Source organism: Acartia tonsa, chromosome 9, assembly GCF_053477335.1.
Source record: "Acartia tonsa isolate MP-2025a chromosome 9, ASM5347733v1, whole genome shotgun sequence".
Taxonomy (NCBI): domain Eukaryota; kingdom Metazoa; phylum Arthropoda; class Copepoda; order Calanoida; family Acartiidae; genus Acartia; species Acartia tonsa.
In genome coordinates this window covers 33,592,313-33,618,070 of record NC_137268.1, presented here as the reverse complement: position 1 = coordinate 33,618,070, position 25,758 = coordinate 33,592,313, and the positions used below count along the sequence as shown (strand labels likewise).

At 34.6% G+C, this 25,758-nt stretch overlaps 3 protein-coding genes across 6 annotated transcripts in view; 1 reads left to right on the top strand and 2 right to left on the bottom strand.

Annotated features, from left to right (window-relative positions):
• Positions 1–25,758, bottom strand: part of LOC145328821 (uncharacterized) — a 323,279-nt gene that overhangs the window by 119,499 nt on the left and 178,022 nt on the right. The gene's annotated exons all lie outside the window — the stretch shown is intronic.
• Positions 252–5,679, bottom strand: Wbp2 (WW domain binding protein 2). Its single transcript, XM_080171046.1, has 8 exons — positions 5,559–5,679; positions 4,311–4,417; positions 3,239–3,411; positions 2,682–2,781; positions 1,895–1,979; positions 1,267–1,358; positions 880–945; positions 252–290 (listed from the first exon to the last, which is right to left on the bottom strand). The coding sequence occupies exons 1-8, from the start codon at positions 5,677–5,679 to the stop codon at positions 252–254; spliced, it is 783 nt and encodes a 260-aa protein (XP_080027172.1).
• Hsc70-3 (heat shock protein 70 cognate 3) lies at positions 9,059–12,996 on the top strand. The gene is made up of 4 exons (XM_080172725.1): positions 9,059–9,656; positions 9,997–10,162; positions 10,536–10,637; positions 11,024–12,996. Exons 1-4 carry the CDS (start codon positions 9,439–9,441, stop codon positions 12,503–12,505), a joined length of 1,968 nt encoding a protein of 655 aa, XP_080028851.1. The 5' UTR covers positions 9,059–9,438; the 3' UTR covers positions 12,506–12,996.

The following is a 25,758-nucleotide window of genomic DNA, read 5'->3' as shown; positions in this document are numbered from 1 at the left end:
AAAGGCAACAAAAATTACGGCGGGAAACGGCGGTTTTCGGCGGTTGCGCCGCCGTTTCTTCACAGTTCCATATTGTACCCCTATAAAGCAACTGCCATGCAAAATCTCAGACCTGTAACCCTTTTTTTAGTTGAGTTCCTTTGTTGACTCTTAGTTTTGGTTTCAAAAAGTGTCACTTTCGCCCCCCCCCCCTTTTGGTACGAATATATTCAAAACATGAAGACATAAATATGTTTGTCTTAATGAGTTGATCAGTCATCTTTCTTATTACCACCAGCTGATACGGGCTCCTATGAATAAAAGGATATATTAGGAAAGATAAAAGTTTGACTTTTTGGTTAGATAAGTTATTGGCTAGGAGGCCGAGCGCCGCGGCCAGAGTCATAGTTCGGGAGGAGAGGGAGGACCAAAATTTTTAACATTGAAGAAAAAATCCTAAGAGGATAATACCAGAAAATTTGTTGCAGAACTTCATAAATACAGGACACTGGTTAAGGACATTCTAACATTTTCAGGCCTTGATTATAGAGTTGCTTCGATGTAATATACTTTAATGTCCCAGGAATCAGTATACCAAAAATCAGATCACATAAAAATTTGTTGTTAAAAAAGTAGGTAAAAAAATCAACATGTTTAAAATAGACGACCGTACGGACATTCTGGTAATGATAATAGAGTTGCTGCGCTTTCTAAATCGTGTCTAACTCTTATAGGAATCACAATGCAAAGTTTATAATCAACAGGAAAATTCCATCATGTTTAAAAGAGCTAACTGTCCCGGACGGACGGACCGACCCTAAAAATAGAAAAGCTTTTCTTTAAAGTTTTTTTAGAATAAAGCAGGTGTCCCACTTTTGAAAAATAAGTTGAAATTGGAACCTGATATGCAGGGGGTGGAACAAAGGCATGCTGAGGATTATTAGGATCATAGTATCCAACCTGAACCTATAAAAAAAAGAATAGTTTTCATGAAAGAAAACTGATGCCCTTTTTTTAAAAAAAAAGGTTGGTAGGTAGTTAATTATTCTTGAAAAGAATCGGTTAAACGGCTAACGGGTAGTCGCAATATAACATAATATTTTTGTAAAAATCGTTTAATATTAACTGTAGGTAAAATCTTCAAAGACTATAGGTATAATAACTTATGTAGATAAACCTTTTTTAATTTCAATATTTAAAAAGAATTAAACCGGTTCTACCTTTTGAAGAACCTATCTCAGAAGTAAAACAGAGACTAGGTTAAATATATAATATAGTTTTGTTTACCTGGGCAGGTTGACCGTTGTAGCTAGGCTCAGCCACAAAGCCGCCAGCTCCCATTGAGTCTCCAGTTCTATACCCCTGGTATCCAGTTATACCTAGAATAAAAAAAGAATTAGACTTTCGACATTTAGATACCTACCCCTATATTTTTTTAAATCATAGATTTAAAAACCCAAAATTATTATACTTTAAAGGATAGAAAGATTATAAGACAATAGATAATTGATTCATTCCAACTTTCAAAATCGACGGTATAATTCCACAAAAAAATATAAATTTGTTCTGCTCCCTTTCCCACCTCCCAGTACAAAGCACTAATATGCTAGCGCAGCCGATAGTAAAAAAAATTAGGGGCGCACAACATCAAGAACATCAGAATATACACCGCTGAAAATAGGATTTGGAAAACTAGAAAGCAAAGTATTGCAGTTGCTGAAATAGGGAAATGTGTCAGGGATCTAAATGTGTAAGAGAATGGTCGATAAATTGATGTATATCCCCAATGAGGATACACAAATTAAACCTTCTGCAATTATAAAAATTTAATTACCTAATGATCAAAGTTTTAAGGTAACAAATAAGAAAACTTTATTATAAAACTTTGGGGTCTAGTGTCCCTGAAGATGTGTACCTGGATATGGGGGTGGTGCATCCGTCATGAACACTGAATTTGCTGGAGGATGATCTGGGAAAACATGGGTAGGAGGCACCCAACCCTGAAAAACATTTTAATTTGTATCCTTTTACATTTTTAGGTAGGTACCTAAGCAAGTTAGTTTTTTTTGCAATTATATGAAATCTCTAACCCTTATCTAAGATTATTTATTATTTAAGGCCTTTTTTAAATCATCTTTCCTAAGCATCCATAGATTCAGGGGTCGCGGCCGCTGGAGCTGTAATCATGACAATTTCTATTTGTTTTAAATAATGATTCAAGTTTTAGGATATTCCTTTTTTCAAAAAGGGCATAAAAAAAGCAAAACCTCAACTTCATAGGTAAGTAAAAGGATAATCATGTGGATTTAATAATAATCACTCGGTAAAAAATCCTTATTATAAAGTAACAGTATGTCTGTCTGTTTGTCTGTGTGTTTGTACCGAAGGATCTCACTATCCGCTTAACCGATCGGGTTCTCCTTAACAGGATAGCTTCTTATTGGTCCCGGGAAGGTTTATTGCTATTTTGGGGGAGCTACCATCACCCTCCTCTGAGAAATCGCCCTTAAAAAATGCACCGGCCACAAAAATTTTTTTTAATGTGGTTTGGGTTAGGGTGGGAGGTGGGTGAGGTTGGGTTGGCTAAAATAAAAAAAAAATGAGTTTTAGTATTCAACTCCCCCCTCCTCAAGTAGGGGCGTAGCCGCTAATGATTATTAAGACACATGTTCAAAAGAAAATATTTGAACGAAAGTTACTACCTGGTACCCTTCTGGGGGCGGAGTGTATGCAGGGGGAGGGGCTGCATACCATCCACTTGTAGGAGGCGTATAGGGTGGCGGGGGATCATTCACAACATTCCTAAAATAACTCATATATAATGATGCATTTTCATAATAACTATTCCGTCGCTTTCTCTAGGTACAGGTATTTGTTAATTTTTAGTCTGTTATTTTTCTATTGTTTTATTTATTTAAATGAAATTCTTTTTATATCTTACAATAGGTACCTAGGTAAGTACTTTCTGTATTTTCTAAACACACAAATCTATTGTTGGTGCGCTATTTATAAATTTTTTAGGTAGGTAGCTTCTGAACTAACGTTCTTTAAATGAATTTACGCAAAATTGAACAGGAAATAGTTTTTTATCGCATCTTTTACTAGTTTTAATTTTATGATTTTTAATATGAATATTCGGGAAAAATTGTAAACGGTGCTATACATAATGTTTCAATATGTCTGAGAACCTGTTCTAATCCAGCAGATATTAATCGGTTTCGAAGCCATACTGGAAAAGATTTTTATCACTAAATCCAACCTTGAAGCCATCTGTGCAGCCTTTAGCATGGCCTGTCCAAAATCAATGGCACCTCCTGACTTGAAGTGGAGCTTGAACTTGACCTCCCCCACAAAGTTGCTGAGTTGGGGAGTATTCCTCACCTTCCCCTTGATGTAGTTAGCCCCGAAAATGGGCTGTTCCAATTCGACGTCCTAAATTAAAGTAAGAAATTAAATCTTCTTGTTTTAAATCACCTAAGAGCTTAATACAAAGAGAGTACAAATATCCAAATCTCATAAGTTACCTAGTATTTTAAATAAATTCTTTAAATGAAAAAAGAGAGGACCATAAGAAAAAGAGGAGCAAATAAGTAATACATGTATGTGTATAAGTAAAGGTGATTTCTTTAAAAACAAACAAAGATGAAACAACTTATCTTTATTTAAAAGTGACACGTTTTAATAAAACATATGATTTATGAAAAGTTTATTTGTTAAATCATTTATTTCATTAAGAATGACGTGTATCTTAATAAAAGATGAAATACTATAGGTAGGTAAATAGTTTAATTTATTGATATAATTAAATTATAAAGTTAAATAATTTAAATTAAAAAAAAACATAACATTGGATACTGTTTGAAAACTTATATCGTTCCATATCGACATTGCATCGGCATCAATCGTTTTTAAAGAGGAAAAGTATAAAACAGACGCGCACACACAAATATAATTTTGATAAGGATAAGGGTTACATAACGACTCCGAGATAAAACATCTAGGCCAATAGTAGATTTATCAGTAGTCCCCATACTAAAGTCGAAAAAAGATAGCTCAAAGTATTACTTATATTTAATGGGATAAGTTACCTAAACCTATATCTTCCCTTTTTATTGTGTTATGTTTTTTATTGGATGGGTGGAGATAATCTCCCCCAAAATAGTTAAAAACCTTCTCTGAACCTATAAGCTTCGCTGTAAAAGAGAATCATAGCGATTCAGCGGTTAATGAGATCCTTCGTTACAGACAAAAAAAACTTACTAGGTACTTTATATAGTAGGAGGATAATGCAAAAGTAAATAGTTGATTTGCTAATCAATTCTCCAATTCACCTTCAAACTGATGAATGGAAATGAAAATGACTGCATAGCATCACTTTGTTTCTTGTTATTGAAAATCATTCGATGGGTGGTCAGATACAGCCGTCCGGATTTGGTTCCTAAAATATTACAAAGCGTTAAAAAAATCTGAAGGTATATATTTCTTTCAATATAATAGTTTAGGTTTATTATTTGGAATAAGAAATCCATGAATATTTGGAAAATAAGCTGTGAAATATAAAATTACATCTCTTAAAATTGATTTCAATTGTTGCATTAATACCAGGTTGTCGGAGCCGTATAATTTTGATGCGGCTCCGGCTCCAGCTCCGGCTCCTACCTTAAAATTAATATATCAATTTTTTTTCATTATTGAATTTGATAAAATTAAATAAATAATATAAAATATTTTGCTTTTATTTGATTAAAGCTAAATAAAAGTAGAAGGATGTGTGTCTATTTGTTAAGTAACAATAGTTTTTCAGTTTATTATATGAAAATAGACCGTTGCCAAATTATAATATTACTTTAAAAAATCATTTTTAGCTAATCCGGAGCCGGAGCCGTTTTTAACGAAAAATACGGCTCCGGATCCGGCTCCGGCTTCACCAAAAATGTTGCTGCTCCCGGCTCCGGCTCCGAAACACTGATTAATACAAAGGGATAGTTTCAAGAAATGTATTTGATCCGGTTCCGTAAAATTTGATAAATAAAGGTAAGCATTGAATATATTAGAAAGATTATACTTTTTATACGGCAGTTTTAATAAACAATCTTTTATAGATATAAAATCCGTATAATCATAAAATGAGGAATGGTGGAATAAGAACAAATACTGTTTGAAAACCCTATATTCCATTAATTTAATTTTAATGCTAGCATTTAAGAAGGGGAAAATCCCAGGACATTAATTCATAATAAAATAGCCTAAACCCATCCCTAAACTTATTTGAATCTTACATAAAATGAATCGTTCCAGATAGTTGTCAGCGGGATCTTCATAAACAAAATATAAAAAAAATCAGGGATCTACAGGGATAAGACAATGACCGATAAATTAATGTACAATGTACATCCCCAATGATAATACACAAATTTGCTCCTTCTGTAGATTAAAATCAGTTGAAACGTTTGAACATTCAACTGAATGAATCGACCAATCAAAACAAAGTCCACAAATAAGAAAACGTTGTTATAAAACTTTAGGGACTAGTGTTATTTACAGCCCATTGTCCTCTCGCTCTCTGTTAAAAAAATTACCTTTAAATTCTTTGCTGTCCTGTCCTGAAAATTCTATCTCGACGTTGTCACAAAACAGGATGATGCTCTCGCCCGCGTGTATCAATACACCGCCGTTTGCGTGGGCCGTATTCAACGACATTTTTGTGTATTTTCTGTGTTTTGTTCTGTAGGTATTCTTTTCTTCTGAAAATAGTAGGTAATAGTATAGAAGATTTGGGCAAGTTAACGTTAACTAGATCTTGATTGGTATGTTCAAAACTTGTTCAGTTTCCAAACGTTTAAAGTTTTTAACCCTTCTAATCTACAGAAGGGCTAAATTTATTTATAATCATTAGGGATGTATTTTAATTTAATATCCATTGGCTCATCCATTTTAATCCGAGAGCAAGGATGTCAACATCTAAAAACATCGAAGCACAACAATATAATTAATGAACATGCATGTGGACAAAGTGATTTGTAGAAGCAGATGATCATGGCCATTAAAGAGAGGAGGTAAATTTAAAATAAAGATAAAAGGTATTAAAAAAAACTATGAAACCTTATGTAAATTCTAGCGGCTATGCCCCCTAGAAGACTCTAGGGGCACTTAAAGGAGGAGGGGGAAAAGTCGACTCCATCCCATTTTATATTCGAGTTTCAAAAGGGTAAAAAATATTTTTTGGAGTGGAGAGGGGTAAAGACACCCTCCACAAAAATAGTTAAAAACCTTCCCAGGACCTATGAAAAGCTTCACTGTAAAGGAGAACAAAATCGTTTCATCGGTTAGCGAGATCCTTCGGGACAGACAAAAAACGCTTACTACTTTATATAATAGGATACATATATTTTAGTACTTGAAGAATGACAGAGACAGATAAACTGAATACTTGATATGCTCGACCATAAGTTCGAAACACTTTTAACAGCAAAATCGGCTAAATATATTAATAGCAGATGACAAAAAACATAATAGCGTGCGTATGACCGACCAAACAGACAGACAGACGACGTAAAATAAGAACATTGATTTAACGAGTAGATTTGTCGACAATCTAAAGCTGTCTTTTCGAACGTACGATAAAACAATTACTTTTATTTAGATCGATCTTATGTTTTTTAACACTTTTAAATCTGAATAAAATAAAACGTATATGATATACCATTTCTATCAAATTTCACTTTTAAAGAAAAATGTAAGTTAGCTAGGTAGGTTGATTCACCTTAAATCAAGAAAAAAATGACTCATAATTATAAAATCTTACTTTAAAAAATTAGTTTATATCTACCTATTACTTAAAAAAATAAACTTAACGAAAACAAGAAAATATACAATCAAAATTGCGCATCTTTAGAAAAAATTCGTTTCATCTCACAATTTTCCTAAAAATTTCATCAATTATTATTCTATTTCGTCATTTGTTTACATTCTATGATTCTGCAGAAGGTTCGACCAGTTTCTAGGGAGGTTGTAATTGACCAATCAGATTGGACAAAGTTTTCAAAGGACAAATCAAAAAGAGTCTTGTAAGAGCAATGTAACCAATAGGAAGTCTCATATTTGACATTTCGTAATATTTTGACCAATGAGAGGTAAGAATTTGTCCAATAAGCAGACAGCCTTCCGGACACGTAAACCAATGGCAAGAGTTCACGTAGGATACGTAGACTAAGAATTGAGCTGTTCGGCAATCTTTTTATTTTTGGCCCCAAATTTTGGATTTGGTTGACGCGAAGATAGAAATAATTTTTTTGAGCACAAAGAATTTTTCTAGTTCTTTCGATATGCCTAATTGTTTTTGTATATTTAAATGATTTTTTTAACTCCAAGAAAGTATTTAAATGACCAAAATAATAAAACAATACACGGGAGAAAGGGGTGTTTACTAAGTGCAGTCAATATCCACTAAAATCAATAAAACATTTGAAATGATAGTGCAGCAATTACCTTTTATAATACAATTCAGGATTTTAATTGCCATTTATCTAAAAAAGTTTATTTCCTTGATAGTAATTTTTTTTGTATAACTCTGCTAACCCTAAATCTTCATGCAGTTTTAAATATCTTTGTTATGATTCAATCTACGCATATAAGGATTGCTTTAATCGTTTTCCAGGTCCCATAACTGTGCTGCTAGACCTTTATTTTTTAAAAATCGGTTCAGAAATAAGGATTTTAGAAGCTACAATATTAGAATACTAGTTGTTTGATCCTTATCCTCTTGGGGAGTCTGATGGAGGTCAGTAACAAAGCCTAAAACCAACCCTAAGACATTTATAAATCTTCCCTAAAAGTGTAACCAAATTGAAACAGTATTAGCAAGATGTTTTTGTTATTGGCCGGCCGGATTTTGGCCAATTTTGGCCAATTTTGGCCAGATTCGGCAGATTAAAATAATCAACCCACATTTTTTTCATGTTAAGTTTAAAAATATCGTATTTGTCTATTCCTTGGTCGATTTAGTCGTCCAAGGTGGAAAAAATGAGTCCTGGCCGTAATAAATTCAAATCCGTTGACCAATCTAAAATCAATCCAGTGGTTGTTGCATAACGATGACTTTAAAGTTGTAGACATGAGAATAAATGCATAAAATAGAAGTGAAGTTTAAAAATACCGTATTCGGCTATTCCTTGGCCGATTTAGTTGTCCAATGTGGCAAAACATAAGTCCTGGTCGTAATAAATTCAAATCCATTGACCATTCTAAAATCGGTCCAGTGGTTGTTGCTTAACGATGATTCTAAAGTTGTAGACATGATAAAAATGCATAAAATAGAAGTAAAGTTTAAAAATATCGTATTTAGCTATTCCTTGTCCGATTTAGTCGTCCAAGGTAGCAAAAAATAAGTCCTGGCTGTAATAAATTTAAATCTGTTGACAAATCTAAAATCGGTCCAGTGCATGGTTGTCACGTAATTATGGTTTTAAAGTTGTAATAAATGCTGCGTATAATATAAATATCATAATGTCATCTTCCAACGGAATTCTGCCCTATGCAAGAATTGACAGATTTTATGCTTTTACTATTGATAATTTATAATAAAATAATTTTTTTTATAAATGAATTATTATTTAATTACCTTTTTAAAAGTTACTGCATCAACATTCCATGAAAAAAAAATTTACGACGCTTAGTGTTTACCCCCATTGAACTTTTTAACCTCCCTTTTTAACCACATGAAATAAAAAAAATACAATAAGATTACCTCCCTCTGTCCTTGCTCTTCATATCTATAAAGCACACAAACGTCATTAAGTGTATGGGTTCTAAGGGAACTTCCTAGATATGGAAACAGCTTTTGTTTTATTTTTCGAATTTATATAGAAAATGCCATTTGAGTCCAAGAGGGACTAAATTTTAAGTTATTTTACATCCAAAATGTGCATTTTTACTACCCATCTCCCCATAAAAATGAACCCTCCCCCCGACAAAGTGTTTTAAACGCCCCTGCTAGTTGGGGGAGGGAGTGTTAATTTGACAGAAAGGGCTCTGTCTCACGACTTCTTTATTTCGTGAATTTTCTAAGGCCTTTCAATCACCCCTGAATGAAAAACCCCTAGAAACTAAGTCGCTTGTTTTGAAAAAATACAATAAATAACAGTTCTTATTGTGAGACAAAATATATTTAAAGTTGTGTCCCAAATTCAGATAGATTTCCGCGCTGACGTCCAAATGTAGTCGTCTGCTAGAGTTGCGCCTGCGCACTCATACATGACGTGTACTAGAGACACAAGACAGCTTCTTAAATAGGCCGGTGAAATTTATATCTGCCACATTTCACTTTCATAGTTCAACCATCAAAGTTCATGTTATAGTATAAAGAGATTGTGTTTTAGTACGTGGAGCGAGGCCTTAGTGTTCTATTAAATACGTGTTATACAAAAGACTTTATTAAATTAAACCAACACATATTCAACCATGAAGCGATTGGCGTTGTTATTAGCGGTTGCCGCCGTGTGTTTCGGCGATGCCGAGGACAAGAAGGATAACGATGTTGGAACCGTTATCGGTATTGATCTGGGAACTACATACTCTTGTGTTGGGGTGTTTAAGAACGGCAGAGTTGAGATTATCGCTAATGACCAGGGTAACAGAATTACTCCCAGCTATGTTGCTTTCACTGCTGATGGCGAAAGGTATAAATTTTATACTTTTGAATATGTTTTTATCTAATGTACTGATCGCTTAGAAATGACTTGCCTTTATATTTGTATTGTGTATTAAATTCCTTGTTTTGTAAGATTTTTTTTATTTTACTCATTTTTATACCGAACCTAAATGCAAGGGAGGGAAAGAATAATTGTAGATTAAGGACTAATAAGTAACATACAATTATGTCTTACTTCTATTTCTCTTTGTACTTCTCTAGATGTAAATCTTTTACTTTAAATATCCAGTCTAGTATGTAGTTTTGTTCCCCTCCTCTGCATTCTAACAGATATCCTACTACTTCATATTATAATTATATATGTTTAGACTGATCGGAGATGCCGCCAAGAATCAGCTGACCACCAATCCCGAGAACACCGTGTTCGACGCCAAGCGTCTGATCGGCAGAGAGTGGTCCGACAAGACTGTTCAGAGCGATGTCAAGTACTTCCCCTTCAAGGTGTTCGAGAAGCAGTCTAAGCCCCATATTCAGGTAAGCAAATTTTAAAATAGATTTTATAGCTCCCAATTTAAATTACATTTTTATATTTTCAAGAACTTTTTTTCCAGCGTTTATCATGATGGCGGCTACGCTTTTAGTATCTATGGGCTCTAATTTTGAGGGTATATGGGGGGAGTGGGTTTAATGGATGTTAAGATTGCCTAAAGCTACAACAAATATAGATTTAAAACGATCAAATTATTCATCTTATGAGAAGCTATCTAAAATGAAGATTTCAGTTTATTCAGTGGTTGATAAAACCATAACAAAATATTTATTAATTATATGAAAAGTAGAGGAATTTACTTAGATTACCTTTAGATAATAAAACCTTTATAAATCTTGTAACCTTTGCTTTTTCTAGGTTGAAACCAGCCAGGGTACCAAGACCTTCGCTGCTGAGGAAATTTCTGCCATGGTCCTCACCAAGATGAAGGAAACCGCCGAGGCCTACTTGGGCAAGAAGGTAGGCGGTTTTAATATTTTTGTTGCTTCTATTTGTCAAAACTTTTTTTTTCATGAAAATATAGTGGTGGGAAACTTTTAAACCAATTAAAAATAAACTGAAAATTTAAAATTTATTGCGTAGGGACCTTATTTGTAAGGGGGGGGGGGGGGGGGGAATAAGCATATCCCTCCTTCTCTGAACTTCTAAACTTTGCAGTAATAATCGTTTCCTAAGGTTATGAGATTCTAAAGACATAATGATAGACAAACCTCATAATTTAGAATTTATCCTATAGTAAAGGTTTCGTGATTTTTTCTACTTAATTATAATTTGATATCTTATGTTGCTGTTTTTGAAAGATACAAGTAATAATTTTACAAAATTAATTTAAATTGTATTTTTAGGTGACCCATGCTGTCGTAACTGTCCCTGCTTACTTTAACGACGCCCAGCGTCAGGCCACCAAGGATGCTGGTGTCATTGCCGGTCTGACCGTCATGAGAATCATCAACGAGCCCACCGCCGCCGCTATTGCCTACGGCATGGATAAGAAGGATGGCGAGAAGAATGTTCTGGTCTTTGATTTGGGAGGCGGTACCTTCGATGTTTCTCTGCTGACTATCGACAATGGAGTCTTTGAGGTTGTGGCCACTAATGGTGATACTCACTTGGGAGGAGAGGACTTTGACCAACGTGTTATGGAGCACTTCATCAAGCTGTACAAGAAAAAGAAGGGCAAGGATCTCAGAAAGGATGTCCGCGCTGTTCAGAAGCTGAGACGTGAGGTTGAAAAGGCCAAGAGAGCTTTGTCCTCTGCCCACCAGGTGCGTGTTGAGGTTGAGTCACTCATGGATGGTGAAGACTTTTCTGAAACTCTGACCAGAGCCAAGTTTGAAGAATTGAACATGGATCTTTTCCGTGGTACCCTGAAGCCTGTCCAGAAGGTTCTTGAAGACGCTGACATGACCAAGAAGGATGTCAATGAAATTGTGTTGGTCGGTGGTTCTACTCGTATCCCCAAGATCCAGTCTTTGGTCAAGGAATTTTTCAATGGTAAGGAGCCATCCAGAGGTATTAACCCCGACGAGGCTGTTGCTTATGGTGCTGCTGTTCAGGCTGGTGTACTCTCTGGTGAACAGGATGCGGATGGACTTGTCCTGCTCGACGTCAACCCCCTGACCATGGGTATTGAAACTGTTGGCGGTGTCATGACCAAATTGGTTGCCAGAAACACTGTCATCCCCACCAAGAAGTCTCAGATCTTCTCAACCGCCGCCGACAACCAGAACACCGTCACCATCCAGGTTTACGAGGGTGAGAGGCCCATGACCAAGGACAACCACTTGTTGGGCAAGTTCGATCTGACCAACATTCCCCCTGCACCCCGTGGAGTTCCCCAGATTGAGGTCACCTTCGAGATTGATGCCAACGGTATCCTGCAAGTATCTGCTGAAGACAAGGGAACCAACAACAAGGAAAAGATTACCATCACTAACGACCAGAACAGACTTACCCCCGAGGACATCGAGCGTATGATCAACGATGCTGAGAAGTTTGCTGATGAAGACGCCAAGCTGAAGGGTAAGGTTGAGGCCCGCAACGAGCTGGAAAGCTATGCCTACAGCCTCAAGAACCAGTTGGGCGACAAGGAGAAGCTCGGCGGCAAGTTAAGTGATGAGGACAAGGAAAAGATTGAAGAAATTGTCAACGAGAAGATTGCTTGGCTTGAGGAGAACTCTGACGCTGAGGCTGAAGATCTTAAGGCACAAAAGAAGGAAATGGAGGATATTGTTCAGCCCATCATTGCCAAATTGTACCAGGGTGGAGCTCCTCCCCCTGGCGAGGAAGATATGGGCGGAGAGGAAACTGATAAGGATGAATTGTAAATTCACAACAAAAAATCCGCAAAGTTTCAAATAAATCTTCGAAATTTTGTGGAAAAATCTACCAAAATTTTTGTGGCTTCCTCTTCATACCACCAATATTTAAGCTTAGTTTAATTATCCTCTTAATTTTACTCTTTACTACCTGAGATAAATGATTAGCCCAAAGGAAAAGGCTAAGATAAAATCCATACAGACACTTTAATTAGTGATTTTTTACAAGGCTGTTTGTGATAATAAAACCACAATTGCTGTATTTATTTGTAAGAGTTGGTATTTAATGCTCTTTGATAGTATTAAACTCTCTTTTGGTTGACCTTATGATCCAGATATTAAAAATAAAATACCAACCGAAACCTCAATCTACAATAGATGTGTATCTGGATTTATTGAAATTGTGATATTTAATTATGTAATGAATGTAATTTCTCACATTTTTTAGTTCTGTTGTTTTATTTATGTTTTGTGATAATACAAAATTAATATTGTTATAACATTTTCTTTTTTAAAAGCGAAGCTTTTCTATAATTAGGGTCTGTACGTACGTAACGGATAGCTCTTTCCGTTATTTTAGGTATGTTAGAATTGTCCTATCTATTTCAAACTTTCCATGATAATTCCTATAGGAGTTAGGTACGAGTAAGAAAGCGAAGCAACTCTATAATCGTTACCAGAAAGTCCGTACGTCCATTTTGAACATATTGCTTTTTAACTACTTAACACTTATTTTTTGTGATAAAATTATCAGATTGGTCTGATTTTTGAAATATTAATTTCTAGGTCTAACAAAGTACATTGTTTTAAGCGAAGCATCTCTATAATCCAGTGCTAAATATAAAAATATGTCCTTAAACTAAATCCTTTATACAGTTTTTCAGCAGATTTACTTAGTTTTGTTTCGTTCGACTTTTAAACATTTATATTCAGTTCTGACACTATATAAGTGTTAATGTACGTTAATCCTAACGTTTCAAAGCTTTGCTTTAAAGGATGTTTTCATCCTTGTTTAGTTTGGCTTCTCTATAATTTGGACGTATGAGTCTGTTGTTTTAATTTTCCTGAATTTTTTTTTATATTTTTGTAGGTAGTGTAAAAATGGATATAGAATATGTATGGATTGCACAAAGGCTCTAGTTATTTATAAAAGCGGGAAGTTTGTAAATATTTTACTCAACACACTAAATCATTACAATTTTCATGAGAAATACGCATTTTATAAGGCATACAAAACGCTCTAATTTTCGTTCTGTTTAACGTAATTTTGTAATTTTTTTTGCTGGTTATTTCATTTTACATATACTTTTATCATTTTATCAAAAAAAAATTTATCTTTATTCATCATTTTTTGGAGAAATTAATGCTTAAACTAAGGGTATCTTTAAACGCAAAATTGACGCACTTAGAATTAATAATGCGTATTGAGTACAAAGGGGGGATAATTTCAAGACATGCATGTTCCAAAGATATCTTTTTTTCCATAAAATTTTAATGTTTAGTCCACCGGAGATTACCCTGAAAATCATATATCAATTTAGGAAGATAATTTTTGTAGAATAGTTACTGAATTTACAACTTTATTTACTCTGAAAGTATAGTTAAGATCAAAGGTGTGCAAAAGGTTGGTATAGGGGTTGTTTACACCACCCTTGTAAAATTAAGGGGGATGGATACACCTCCCTAGGTGTCCACCTATGTCCACTCTCATGACAAGAGCTTACACCCTCAGATACACCCCTCTATAAATTCCAAGGGGGTGTAAAGGAAATAAATTTACACCCCTTAAAATAAAGTGGGGTTGGGGGTGTTTAAGTAGGGTGTATTTAAGCAAGTCACTGATTCAGATAATTCTATGCTATCTATTTTTAGGTAAATTAATTACCAGACCTTACTAAAAAAATCTTGCAATATTCTGTACAACTGTACTGTACAACTTTTAATTAGTAAATTGAGACATGAGGAAACTCTCATACATATGTAGGGGGGGGGGGGGGAGTTAATGCAACCATCCTATAATCAATTAATCCAAATTTTGTTATGAAAATTGGCATGTGTAATCCTTAGTAGGTCTGTTTTTCAAAATTTAACAAAAAGTTAAGCTTAGGGGGGGGGGGGGTTAAGGCAACCATCACGTAATCAATGCACAAATGGCACCTAGAATTCGAATTTCATTACAAAACTTGGCATGAGTAATCCTTGGTAGATCTTTTTTTCCCAAAATGGAACAAAAAGTTGGAAAAGTAATAGCTAATGACTGTTTAGCCATTTTTGGGCTATTTTCAGGGCAAATCCAGCAACAATTAAATAGGAATCATCCATTAGGGATAGGTTTTAATGGGTGTTGAGCTGAAAAATACTACCAAAAATAGTGGCAGATGGGTAATGGCTTATAAGGATATAAAAATTGAACATTTCCATGGAATTAAACTTTTCTTAATTAACATTATGACTTTATGTCATGGACATATTACTAAAAACACTTTTTTAATTTCTAGATTTCGCTGTCATAACAGCTGAAAACTGCCAAAAATGGCTGAGAACAGCTGTCAACAGCCAAAAGTATATTTTGTAGATTAAATCATCCCGCCATGGAAAAACTTTTGAAAAATTTTTTGCCCCCAGTAAAATGACCCATGCTAGATATTTTTTCTGTGATGCAATAATTGTGACCTCACGAGCACTTCTAAGTTTTTGAAATCTGAAATTACCCATGCTAAATATTTTTTTCTGTGATGCAATAATTGTGACCTCACGAGCACTTCAAAGTTTTTGAAATCTGCAAAAAGAATGTTTTTTTAGTTCTTTTGTGTGATCTCAATTTTAAAGATTTTTACAAAATTTCAATTCTAGTATGTAAATAAAAACCTGAAATTTACCAAAAAAATGGAGCAGTCTCAATTATAACATATAAAGGTGTAGCAAGAAATCTGCAAAGTCAAATTCCATTTTTGCAGTTTTTCTTACTTAACTTAAAAAAAAAAATTTTAATTTTGTTTTTCTTTTAGATGCAGTAACTACTGGACCAGGTAGTTTAAAAATTTTAGCTCAATATATATCAATTTTGCCCACCATCCAGCACCAAACCCCCCTTTATTGATAAGAAGACCATTAATTTTATTTTATTAATTTTTAAAATACCACAAAAAATTTATTTGGCAGCTTGCTAATGGCCGCAGCTCAGCTGGGAGTAGCCAAGAGTAGAATGAGTAGATAGGGCTTGTGACGTGTCTCTAGGTAGGTTTTTAACAGTCTGTGTAACAGCCCTAGCTGCCAAATGGATAGACCCCCACTATTTATAGTAGTATTTTTGAGCTCAGTACCAATAAAAACCTACCCCTAGACATGTCACAAACCCTATATACTCTTCATACTCTTAGCCGCTCCCAGCCATTTTCAGCCAGTTCTAGCAGCTGGTACAAGAAATTTTAAAAATGTACATTTAAAGCAAAAATATGTTTCAAAAAGTTGATTCCTATGCAATTAATGATAGTTTCGCCCTGAATATAGCCCAAAAACGGCTAAATGACTGAGCCGCCAGCTGTTAGCCGTCACTTTTGCAACTTTTTGTTCCATTTTGGGAAAATAGATGTACCAAGGATTACTCATGCCAAGTTTTGTAACAAAATTCGAATTCTAAGTGCAATTTGTGCATTGATTACGAGATGGTTGCATTAAGCCCCCCCCCCCTCAAACTTGAGTTAATTCCTTTAATGATCTTGATAGATATATGTTTATAACTTTTAATATATTTTACAATAGTTTTTAAAGTTAATGTTGGGAGGGAGATATATCCCAATCCTCTTTTTATAAAAAAAATTTTAAAATGTAATAAAGGGAGAGGTCATTTTCTAGTAAATCCCGTAAAGGTGTGTGTTATAAGGCCTAAAAATAGTAGTAGAACGATAAGGTGCTCTAGATATATGTATTCCCTATTGAATAGAACAATAGGGAAATTTTTTTTTTTTTTTGATAACCGTACCTGGATTATCTAAAAAAAATACGAAATTTCTATCAAACGCTTTGTTTGGCTCAAACTGACAAAAATTAAAAAAAAATATAATTATAATAATAATGTTTTCTATAGGTACAAGGTAAAAGTTAAGAACAATCTATACCATTAAACAAAGGAAGAAGTCATTCTTTACAGGTTGATTTATTATAATTATATTTTTTTTTATTTGTGTCAGTTTGAGCCAAACAAAGCGTTTGATAGAAATTTCAGATATTCCAGGTACGGTTATCAAAAAAAAAAAAAAAAAAATTTCTTCCCTATTGTTCTATTCAATAGGAAATACAAATATATAGAGCACCTTATCGTTCTACTACTATTTTTAGGCCTTATAACACACACCTTTACGGGATTTACTAGAAAATGACCTCTCCCTTTCTTATGTAAAGTAGGTTTGGTAAAATCCTAATAAAATCACCCTTGATTTTAGTTACAGGGGGCTGTTAAAAGTCATAAGTGGGGTTTAAAAAAATTTAGTTATAAATAAATTAATGGAATATAACCTGATATTATAAATTTGAAACATATTTTTGATGTACAAAGAGAATAAAGGAACATGTATTACACTTTTCTTCATAGAAGAAATTGAATCATTTTTTATTTGTTTTTTTTCAACACAAGGTTATTTGTGTATCTCTTGGTACAAGATACCACCATATTATTATTTAAATCTAATTTTTTATAAATTAAGTGAATAAGTCTGTTAGACCAAGGGTAGAAACTAAGTAGATAGACAGACAGACGGGCAAGAAGAATTATCAAAGTTTTACTAAAATAGACAATTAATTAGATAAAATCCAATAGAGAACCTGTGAATGATCAGACAGACAAAGGGACAGACAGACAGACAGAGGGACAGGTAAATAGTAACAGAGAGTCTTTGAGGCATTAACAAATTACAATTAGGCTATGCTAGATGATTCATTGAAATCCAAAAGAGAGGCAGTTAGACAGATAGACAGACAAGTGGTGGGACAGACAGACAAAAGGACAGACAGACAGAGGGACAGACAGACAAATGGGTATTGCCTAAAACAGTTTGGCTGCTATATGAATCATTAAAACCCACCATAGAAAAGAAATTTACATTAGTTTCTTATTTCGATACTCAACGCCCCCCCCCCCCTCCCCCACTCAAAGGGGTTTATTATTTCTTAATATCAATAAGTGACTTTTCAGCTTAATAAAATTGAATGTACTTTTTTTTTCATCAATTTATCTTAAATAGAACGAAAGTTATAATCATTTTATTGTCTACAAGATATATGCTTTGAGTAAAAATCAACATAATTGTCAGTAAAAACGTCATATTTATGCATATTTACACAGTAAATAAATTTTAAAATTGTATTTTACTGTAATGAATAACTTAAGGGGGTTGTATGAAATATCAAAAACCTAAAAAAAACCTAATTTGGTTAAATTAGTCCAAGTAATGATTGATTTAGTACAGTACGTATGAATAAGTTGTCAATTTCCTACCAGAGTCCTTGTGATTGGACATAATGACGAGGGAATTTTTTTTTTGTCAAATTAGCCTGCCAATGCGGACCCCAATCATTGGTCATTTCGTTCATCCAGTTGGAAAAGATAAGTGTTTTGGTTATTTAATTCAGCCAATTTAAAATCCTTCGTTTGTGGAAATTTGATGTGTTTATGCATTAGTGTCTTGAAAGATAATTCTCAAATTTTCCAACACAAGTTTCTTTAAGGGGCAATAGGTTTTTTTTCATTCGCCCAAAAAGTTGGTTTTCTTATTCTAGAACAGACTTACTCCCGAGGAAATTGAGCGTATGATCAACGATTCTTTGAAGTTTGCTGATGAAGACGTCAAGCTGAAGGGCAAGGTTGAGGCCCGTAATGAGTTGGATTGCTACGCCTACATCCTCATGAATGTAAAATATATATGATATTTTGACGTAACGCTAAGTGGGAAACCTGATTTTCTCGGCTCTTATTCTAGGGAGATGGATGTAATGCGTATTGATTAGATAAGCTTACATTCTACACATTTCAACAAATTTTCATCAAGATTTCGAAATTTTCTCCACTCCTATTTGAGAAAGACGGCTGAAATTTTCAGGGATTAAATAAATTACATCCTCCCCCCCCCCCCCCCTAAGTTTCATCAAGATTTGTTTATCAATCGACAATAGAAATAGAAGCATATTCTGAACACTTTTTTCGTCAAATCTAGGAAGGAACATTTCTAGCAGACAAAAGTATTGTTTACTTTCGACTCAAGCTGATGTGGATTCTTAAAAATTATAGACTCGCTACTCGATAGTGAGGCAAAATTCTTTTTGTGAAAAATCATCCAAAAACACATTAAAAATCTACAAAAATTAAACAAAATCATATGTTAATAACCCTTTTAAGATTTTATTTAATTTTTGTACTTTTTTTTATTTGATTTTGGAGGATTTTTCACAAAAATAATTTTGCCTCACCAGCGAGTAGCCAGCCTAACTTTTTTAAAGAATCCACCTCGTTTCGAAGCTTTCAAATTTAAACGAAATTTTTGGGCAATTAACTCTGATTCCGCAAAGCTTTCTACTAAGAAAATATACTGTTTACAGCTGACTTTTATCTATGTATGAAATGAAAAAAAACATGCATTCGTAACAAGATGTGTACAAAATTTCAACCAATGAAATTAAATGTATGTACCGATGCGATTCTCCTATTGGCTCAATCAGACATTCCCTCTCTTTCTTAGTACCTTTATTCAATCGACACACATTTTACAATCTTCTCCTAAAAATTGCCTCTTCGAGTAGGCGAAAACTTCTATTTTCTCCGACGATCTATCTGAAATGCCTCAAAAGACCTTGATAAATTTCAAAAAAGGATTTGTGATTTATTTTTTCTTCTTTATAGTGAAGCTTCTCATAGCTCCTGTGATGGCTTGTAACTATTTTTGGTGAGAAGAAATTGCCCCCCCCCCCCAAAAAAAAAATAAAGATTTTCCTAACCTGAGCATCTACTAGGTTTATGTTACTTTCTGTGCTTCGCTACTTATGAATGTTGTCATCCAATTGAATTTAAAATAAATTGGACCCTATTGACAAAATGAATAATTACTTGGATCTTACAATAGATTTTCATGTTCTATAATAAAGTGAACTCTGTAGCGGGCCAAAAAAATATCTCCCCCTCCTTTACCCCATACTAGATAAACGGCCTGACCAATAAATGCAAAGGGGAAATTGCAACCTTAATTGACGACAATTTTTCAACTTTATATCATACACGTATATTCTACATCCATTTTTGACAATTATTCATGTTATCTTGCATTTATGATAATGTCGGATTAGAAAGTCGTCTTTCCCATAGTTTGTATTTGAAATAAGAGCCTATTCTTGGTCCAGGGTGGTTTTATACTATTTAAGGGGGGGGGGGGGTGCAACAAACCCCCCTCTAGATATCCTATTATATACAGTAGTAAGGATTTTTTGTCTGTAGCTTAAAATTTCGATAACTACTAAAACGATTGAGTTCTCCATTTTATGGAAGTTTCCTGAATGGTTTTAGGCTATTTAACTTTATCTTAGTTTTGTTTTAGGCTATTTTCCTAGTAGCTTTATAAACTACCGGCTGCACTTCAAGTATATAGGGAATCTGCCAAAAAAATCCGGGGACCAAAGTGAAGCTTCCCTAAAAATGAAGAATCAATCAGTTCAATTGTTATTAGGATCTTGAGCTTCAGACAAATAAAAAAACTACTTTATATAACAGGATAGCAATTGCCTTAAAACACTTTAACAGACTTGGAATATTGAAGAGAAGCTTCGCTATTCTACAATTCACTTCTCTGCATAAAAATTTAGATTTTGAATTAAATATTTGGAGAAGATTTATGGTCTTTTCTGCTCAGAATTATCAATGAAATAGAAAGAGAGAAAGTAAATAGATAGATTTCAAATCAGGAAGGAGGGAGACGAATTCCAAACTGTCGCACTTTGAGAAAGACGATTCCAGTGACGTCATATACGTTTCGGGAAAGAAAAAGGGAAGAGGGAAGAAAATCTCTTCAAAAGAGATGGGAGAAAAGGGAAGATATTTTCTTCCCCCCTTCCCTAAACGTATATGACGTCACTGGAATCGTCTTTCTTAAAGTGGGACAGTTTGGGGTTCGTCAGGGAGGGAGGGACACTGGACAGTTTACTACTCCAGTCCCCAAAGTCTTAGAATAACGTTTACTTATTCATTGGCTTAGCAACTTTGGAGACTTTTATTGAATTTTGATTGGTTGGGGTATCAAGTTGAGTGTCCTAACGTTTCAACCACTAATTGTAATCTTAAGAAGGGACAACTTTGTATATCATCATTGGTGATGAAGGTCAATTTATCACCTATTGTCATATCCCTAAATAGTTTGATGTGAATTTTGATCCATTGTACCTAAGATCTCAGAAACGGTTGAAATATTAATGTATGAAAGTCGAAACAAAATTGTTAGTTAATTTGTTGAAAAATTGTTTAATGTTTAAAGACATACTGACTTGTTTAAGACTTAATTATAGAGATGCTTCGCGTATAACAATGTACTTTGTTGTCCTAGGAATCATTATTCCAATAATCATATCAATCGGAAGTTTGTTGTGAAAAAAGTTACAAATCAAATCAAACGGAAGAACCAACATATTATAGGACATATTTAGATTTTAAGAACTTAATTGTACCTTGTTGTCATATGAATCACTGTTCCAAAAATCATAGTAGATAAAAGAAATTAAGGAACAACCCTTGTTTTGTTGGCCCTGAGGGACCGAAAGCTCTGGGCCACCAAAATAGGGAAATATCTATTTTCGTGGACAACTGTCTATAATATTACGCCATGAACATCTACTAGATCACCGTACTTTTAACAATTTATTTGAATTTTTCCTTTACCTTTTTCTATCTCAAAAGGGTGAGGTTAATTCTCTATAACTTTAAGCGATCGTCAAGGATACCTTAGTGAGTAGTTCATTATCCTTTTTATATATATCATGCATAATATTCATTACTACAAAGTACATATTGCCTTTTTATGTGTTAAATAATAAACATTAGTCATAATTAAATGGTAAAATTTAAATACCCCACCACCTTTCCCCTTTTTTTATGCAAAATCACCCCCCCCCCTCATTCCTTACCTCCACTGGAGGAAAAAATCATCTTTTGTTTTTAATAAACAGTATAAAACTTATGCTCATTAAAGCATCATGTCTTTTTATTTATAACCAACTGAAGATTGTTTTTAACATGAAACACTGTGTATTGGACTTATCAAATAAAAATAACATGTTTAATTAAACTGTGTTGATCACTCTATGTTATAAGCTCTATTAAGTGATTAAATATCGAGCACTCTAGTTATTCTTGTGATCATTTATACACATTGCTCCTCATATTTCTGGGTGGAGCTCTCTTATCAACAAGATACTTTTCAAACACAGTAACAACAATGGCCATGGACAGGATCATCCTTGATTATTCTTTAAAGAATATACCTGTTCCCTCAAGGTTTAAGTACGAGAAGGAAGTAGCTTTTAGACTGCAGAACTTTGCCAAAAATCTTTCTTTTAACCACTGGGCCAGATGCACAAACCAAACAAATATACATAAACCTTCTTTTGGCCTTAAATCAAACTGTGCTATTCCATTGTATAAGGAGGCCTACGAATTAAAACCATTCAAAGAAGACCTTGTCAAGTTAATTTCAAACATAAAATATCGTCCACAAACAAATGAGTTTCAAAAACGCCTCAAAAATGACTGCAATATAATAAGAAACTCACCCGACATAATAGTTAGTGCAGACAAAACAGCTAATTTATACAAGATGAATTTAGCCCAGTATAAAAACCAACTTCTGGACAACATAACTAAGGATTACAAGAAAGTAAATATAAATGAGGTGAACAACACTAACTTAGAGGCAAAAGCTTTAGCCAATAAATTTGATGTGGCTAAAAAAGCTGAAATTCTTTCAGACACTTCAAGCTTTATTACAATCAAAGACCATAAAGAAGACTTTCCTGGTCGGATCAAATGCAGACTTATTAATCCTTCAAAAACTGAGATTGGAAAAATAAGCAAACACATCCTGGCAAAAGTCAACAAAGAAATTAAAGCCAAAACCGGTTCAAACCAATGGTCTAGCACAAAAGAGGCTCTAAATTGGTTTAAAGAACTAAACAACAAACAAAGCCTTACATTCTTTCAATTTGATATTGAATCATTTTATCCAAGTATTTCAAAAGAAACCCTCTTAAAAGCAATTAATTTTGCTAAACAACACACCTGTATCAACCAAGATGAAATAGATATCATCATGCATTCTAGACAAACATTCTTATTTTCTGATGGTGAAGCATGGGTTAAAAAGAAGGGCGAAAAATTTGATGTTGCTATGGGCAGTTATGATTCAGCAGAGGTTGCTGAACTTGTTGGCCTTTTCCTTCTCAATGGCCTAGAAAACTTCATACCCCAACAATATATTGGTCTATACAGGGATAATGGACTAGCTGTGCCAAATTTGAGTGGCCCAGGCGCCGAAAGTTTGAAGAAAAAAGTCACCCAATAATTTAAATCACTTGGTTTTCAAATAACCACAAACATATGCATCAAAGTTGTGAATTTTTTAGACACAACTTTAAACCTTAACAATGGAACACACAAACCATTCAGGAAAGAAACAAATCCTCCATGTTACATTAACACAAAGTCATGTCACCCTGCTAATGTAATCAAACAACTTCCCAATATGATAGAAAACAGAATTTCTGAGCTATCAAGTAATCAAACGATTTTTGAATCAGAGAAAGCCAAGTATGAAAAAGCTTTAAAAGCCTCAGGTTACAAGCATACTTTAACATACAAACTTCAACAACAAAATCGAAACACTTTGCCAAAGAACAGAAAAAGGAAAGTAATTTGGTTCAATCCTCCATACAACTCTGCAGTAAAAACTAACATTGCTAAGGAGTTCTTAAAGCTAGTTGACAAACACTTCCCTAAAAACTCACCACTCCATAAATACTACAACAGAAACACATTGAAAGTTTCATATTCAACAATGGCTAACATGGGAAGTATAATCCAAAGCCATAACAGAAAACAACTGGGTGAATCAAACCTACCTACAGAAAAGGGTTGCAACTGTAGAAATCCACAAGATTGCCCCCTGGATGGAAAATGCCTTACAGAAAGTTTGGTGTACAAAGCCCTTGTCACAGATGAAACAAACCAAACTAAATACCAATATATAGGGCTGTCATCTGGACCTTTTAAAAACAGATACTACAAACACTTGCACTCATTTAGACACAACAACAATGGTACTAAGCTTTCTGACTGCATTTCAAAGCTTAAAGAACAGAACAAGCCACACAGCCTAAAATGGTCAATAAAAGCCCTTGCAACGACTTACAACCAAAACTTCAAGAAATGCCAATTATGCCTGACAGAATGTGTTTCCATTGCCCATGCTTCAAAATCAACCACAACATCACTCAACATGAGAAATGAAGTCCTCAACCACTGCATACATCGGAAAAAGTACTTACTGGACCAAACTTAACCTTGTATGGCCATATTATAGCAATTTTTTATATATATCATGCATAATATTCATTACTACAAAGTACATATTGCCTTTTTATGTGTTAAATAATAAACATTAGTCATAATTAAATGGTAAAATTTAAATACCCCACCACCTTTCCCCTTTTTTTATGCAAAATCACCCCCCCCCCTCATTCCTTACCTCCACTGGAGGAAAAAATCATCTTTTGTTTTTAATAAACAGTATAAAACTTATGCTCATTAAAGCATCATGTCTTTTTATTTATAACCAACTGAAGATTGTTTTTAACATGAAACACTGTGTATTGGACTTATCGGGTATAGTCCTTTCCATGACATCGCTCCATATGGGGCGATGATTTTAATTGATCGCCTCTTATGACATGGGGCCATGTAATGGCTCCTTGAAAGGGGCGATTTAATAGCCCCTTATAACAAGAGGCGATGTTATGACTCCTTGAAAGGAGCGATTTAATAGCCCCTTGCCCTAAGAGGCGATTAAATGATCCTTTATCGCTCCTTTATCGCCCCTTCTAAAGAGGAGATGATATGTCCTCTTATCCCAAGGGGCTATTTAATTACATATCGCCTCTTCATGGCCCCTTCACTATTATATATATCTTAGTCCCTTGATGGCCCCTACATCGCTCCTACATCGCCCCTTCATCGCTCCTCCATCGCTCCTTCTCCAAATTTATATTACATTGTACTTTGATGGCCCCTACATCGCCCCTCCATCGCTCCTACATCACCCCTTCATCGCTCCTTCTTCAAATTTATATTACATTGTACTTTGATGGCCCCTACATCGCCCCTCCATCGCTCCTACATCGCCCCTTCATCGCTCCTTCTTCAAATTTATATTACATTGTACTGTGATGGCCCCTACATCGCTCCTACATCGCTCCTTCATCGCTCCTACATCGCCCCTTCATCGCTCCTTCTCCAAATTTATATTACATTGCAACTTGATGGCCCCTACATCGCTCCTACATCGCTCCTCCATCGCCCCTTCATCGCTCCTTCTCCAAATTTATATAACATTGCAACTTGATGGCCCCTACATCGCTGCTACATCGCTCCTCCATCGCTCCTCCATCGCTCCTACATCGCCCCTTCATCGCTCCTTCCACAAATTTATATTACATTGTACTTTGATGGCCCCTACATCTCTCCTCCATCGCTCCTCCATCGCCCAATCGCCCCTTAATAGCCCCTTACCTTAATTTATATAAAAAAGCCCCTACATAGCCTCTCCATCGCCCCTTAATAGCTCCTTACCTTAATTTTTATAACATAGCCCCTACATAGCCTCTCCATCGCCCCTTAATAGCCCCTTATCTTAATTTATATAACAAAGCCCCTACATAGCCTCTCCATCGCCCCTAATAGCCCCTTACCTTTATTTATATAACAAAGCTCCTACATAGCCTCTCCATTGCCCCTTAATAGTCCCTTACCTTAATTTATATAACATAGCTCCTACATAGCCTCTCCATCGCCCCTTAAAAGCCCATTACCTTAATTTATATAACATAGCCCCTACATAGCCTCTCCATCGCCCCTTACCTTAATTTATATAACATAGCCCCTACATAGCCTCTCCATCGCCCCTTAATAGCTCCTTACCTTTATTTATATAACATAGCCCCTACATAGCCTCTCCATCGCC

Bases quoted from the DNA above. Each gene is read 5' to 3' on its own strand.
- Wbp2 (XM_080171046.1), bottom strand. From the start codon at position 5,679: ATGTCGTTGAATACGGCCCACGCAAACGGCGGTGTATTGATACACGCG. The intron at 1,359-1,894 runs GTACACATCTTC...TTTTTATTCTAG, and splicing joins TGCACCACCCCCATATCCAG to GTATAACTGGATACCAGGGG. The intron at 946-1,266 runs GTAAACAAAACT...TTTTTTTTATAG, and splicing joins ACAACGGTCAACCTGCCCAG to GTTCAGGTTGGATACTATGA.
- Hsc70-3 (XM_080172725.1), top strand. From the start codon at position 9,439: ATGAAGCGATTGGCGTTGTTATTAGCGGTTGCCGCCGTGTGTTTCGGC. The intron at 9,657-9,996 runs GTATAAATTTTA...ATATATGTTTAG, and splicing joins TTCACTGCTGATGGCGAAAG to ACTGATCGGAGATGCCGCCA. The intron at 10,163-10,535 runs GTAAGCAAATTT...TGCTTTTTCTAG, and splicing joins AGTCTAAGCCCCATATTCAG to GTTGAAACCAGCCAGGGTAC.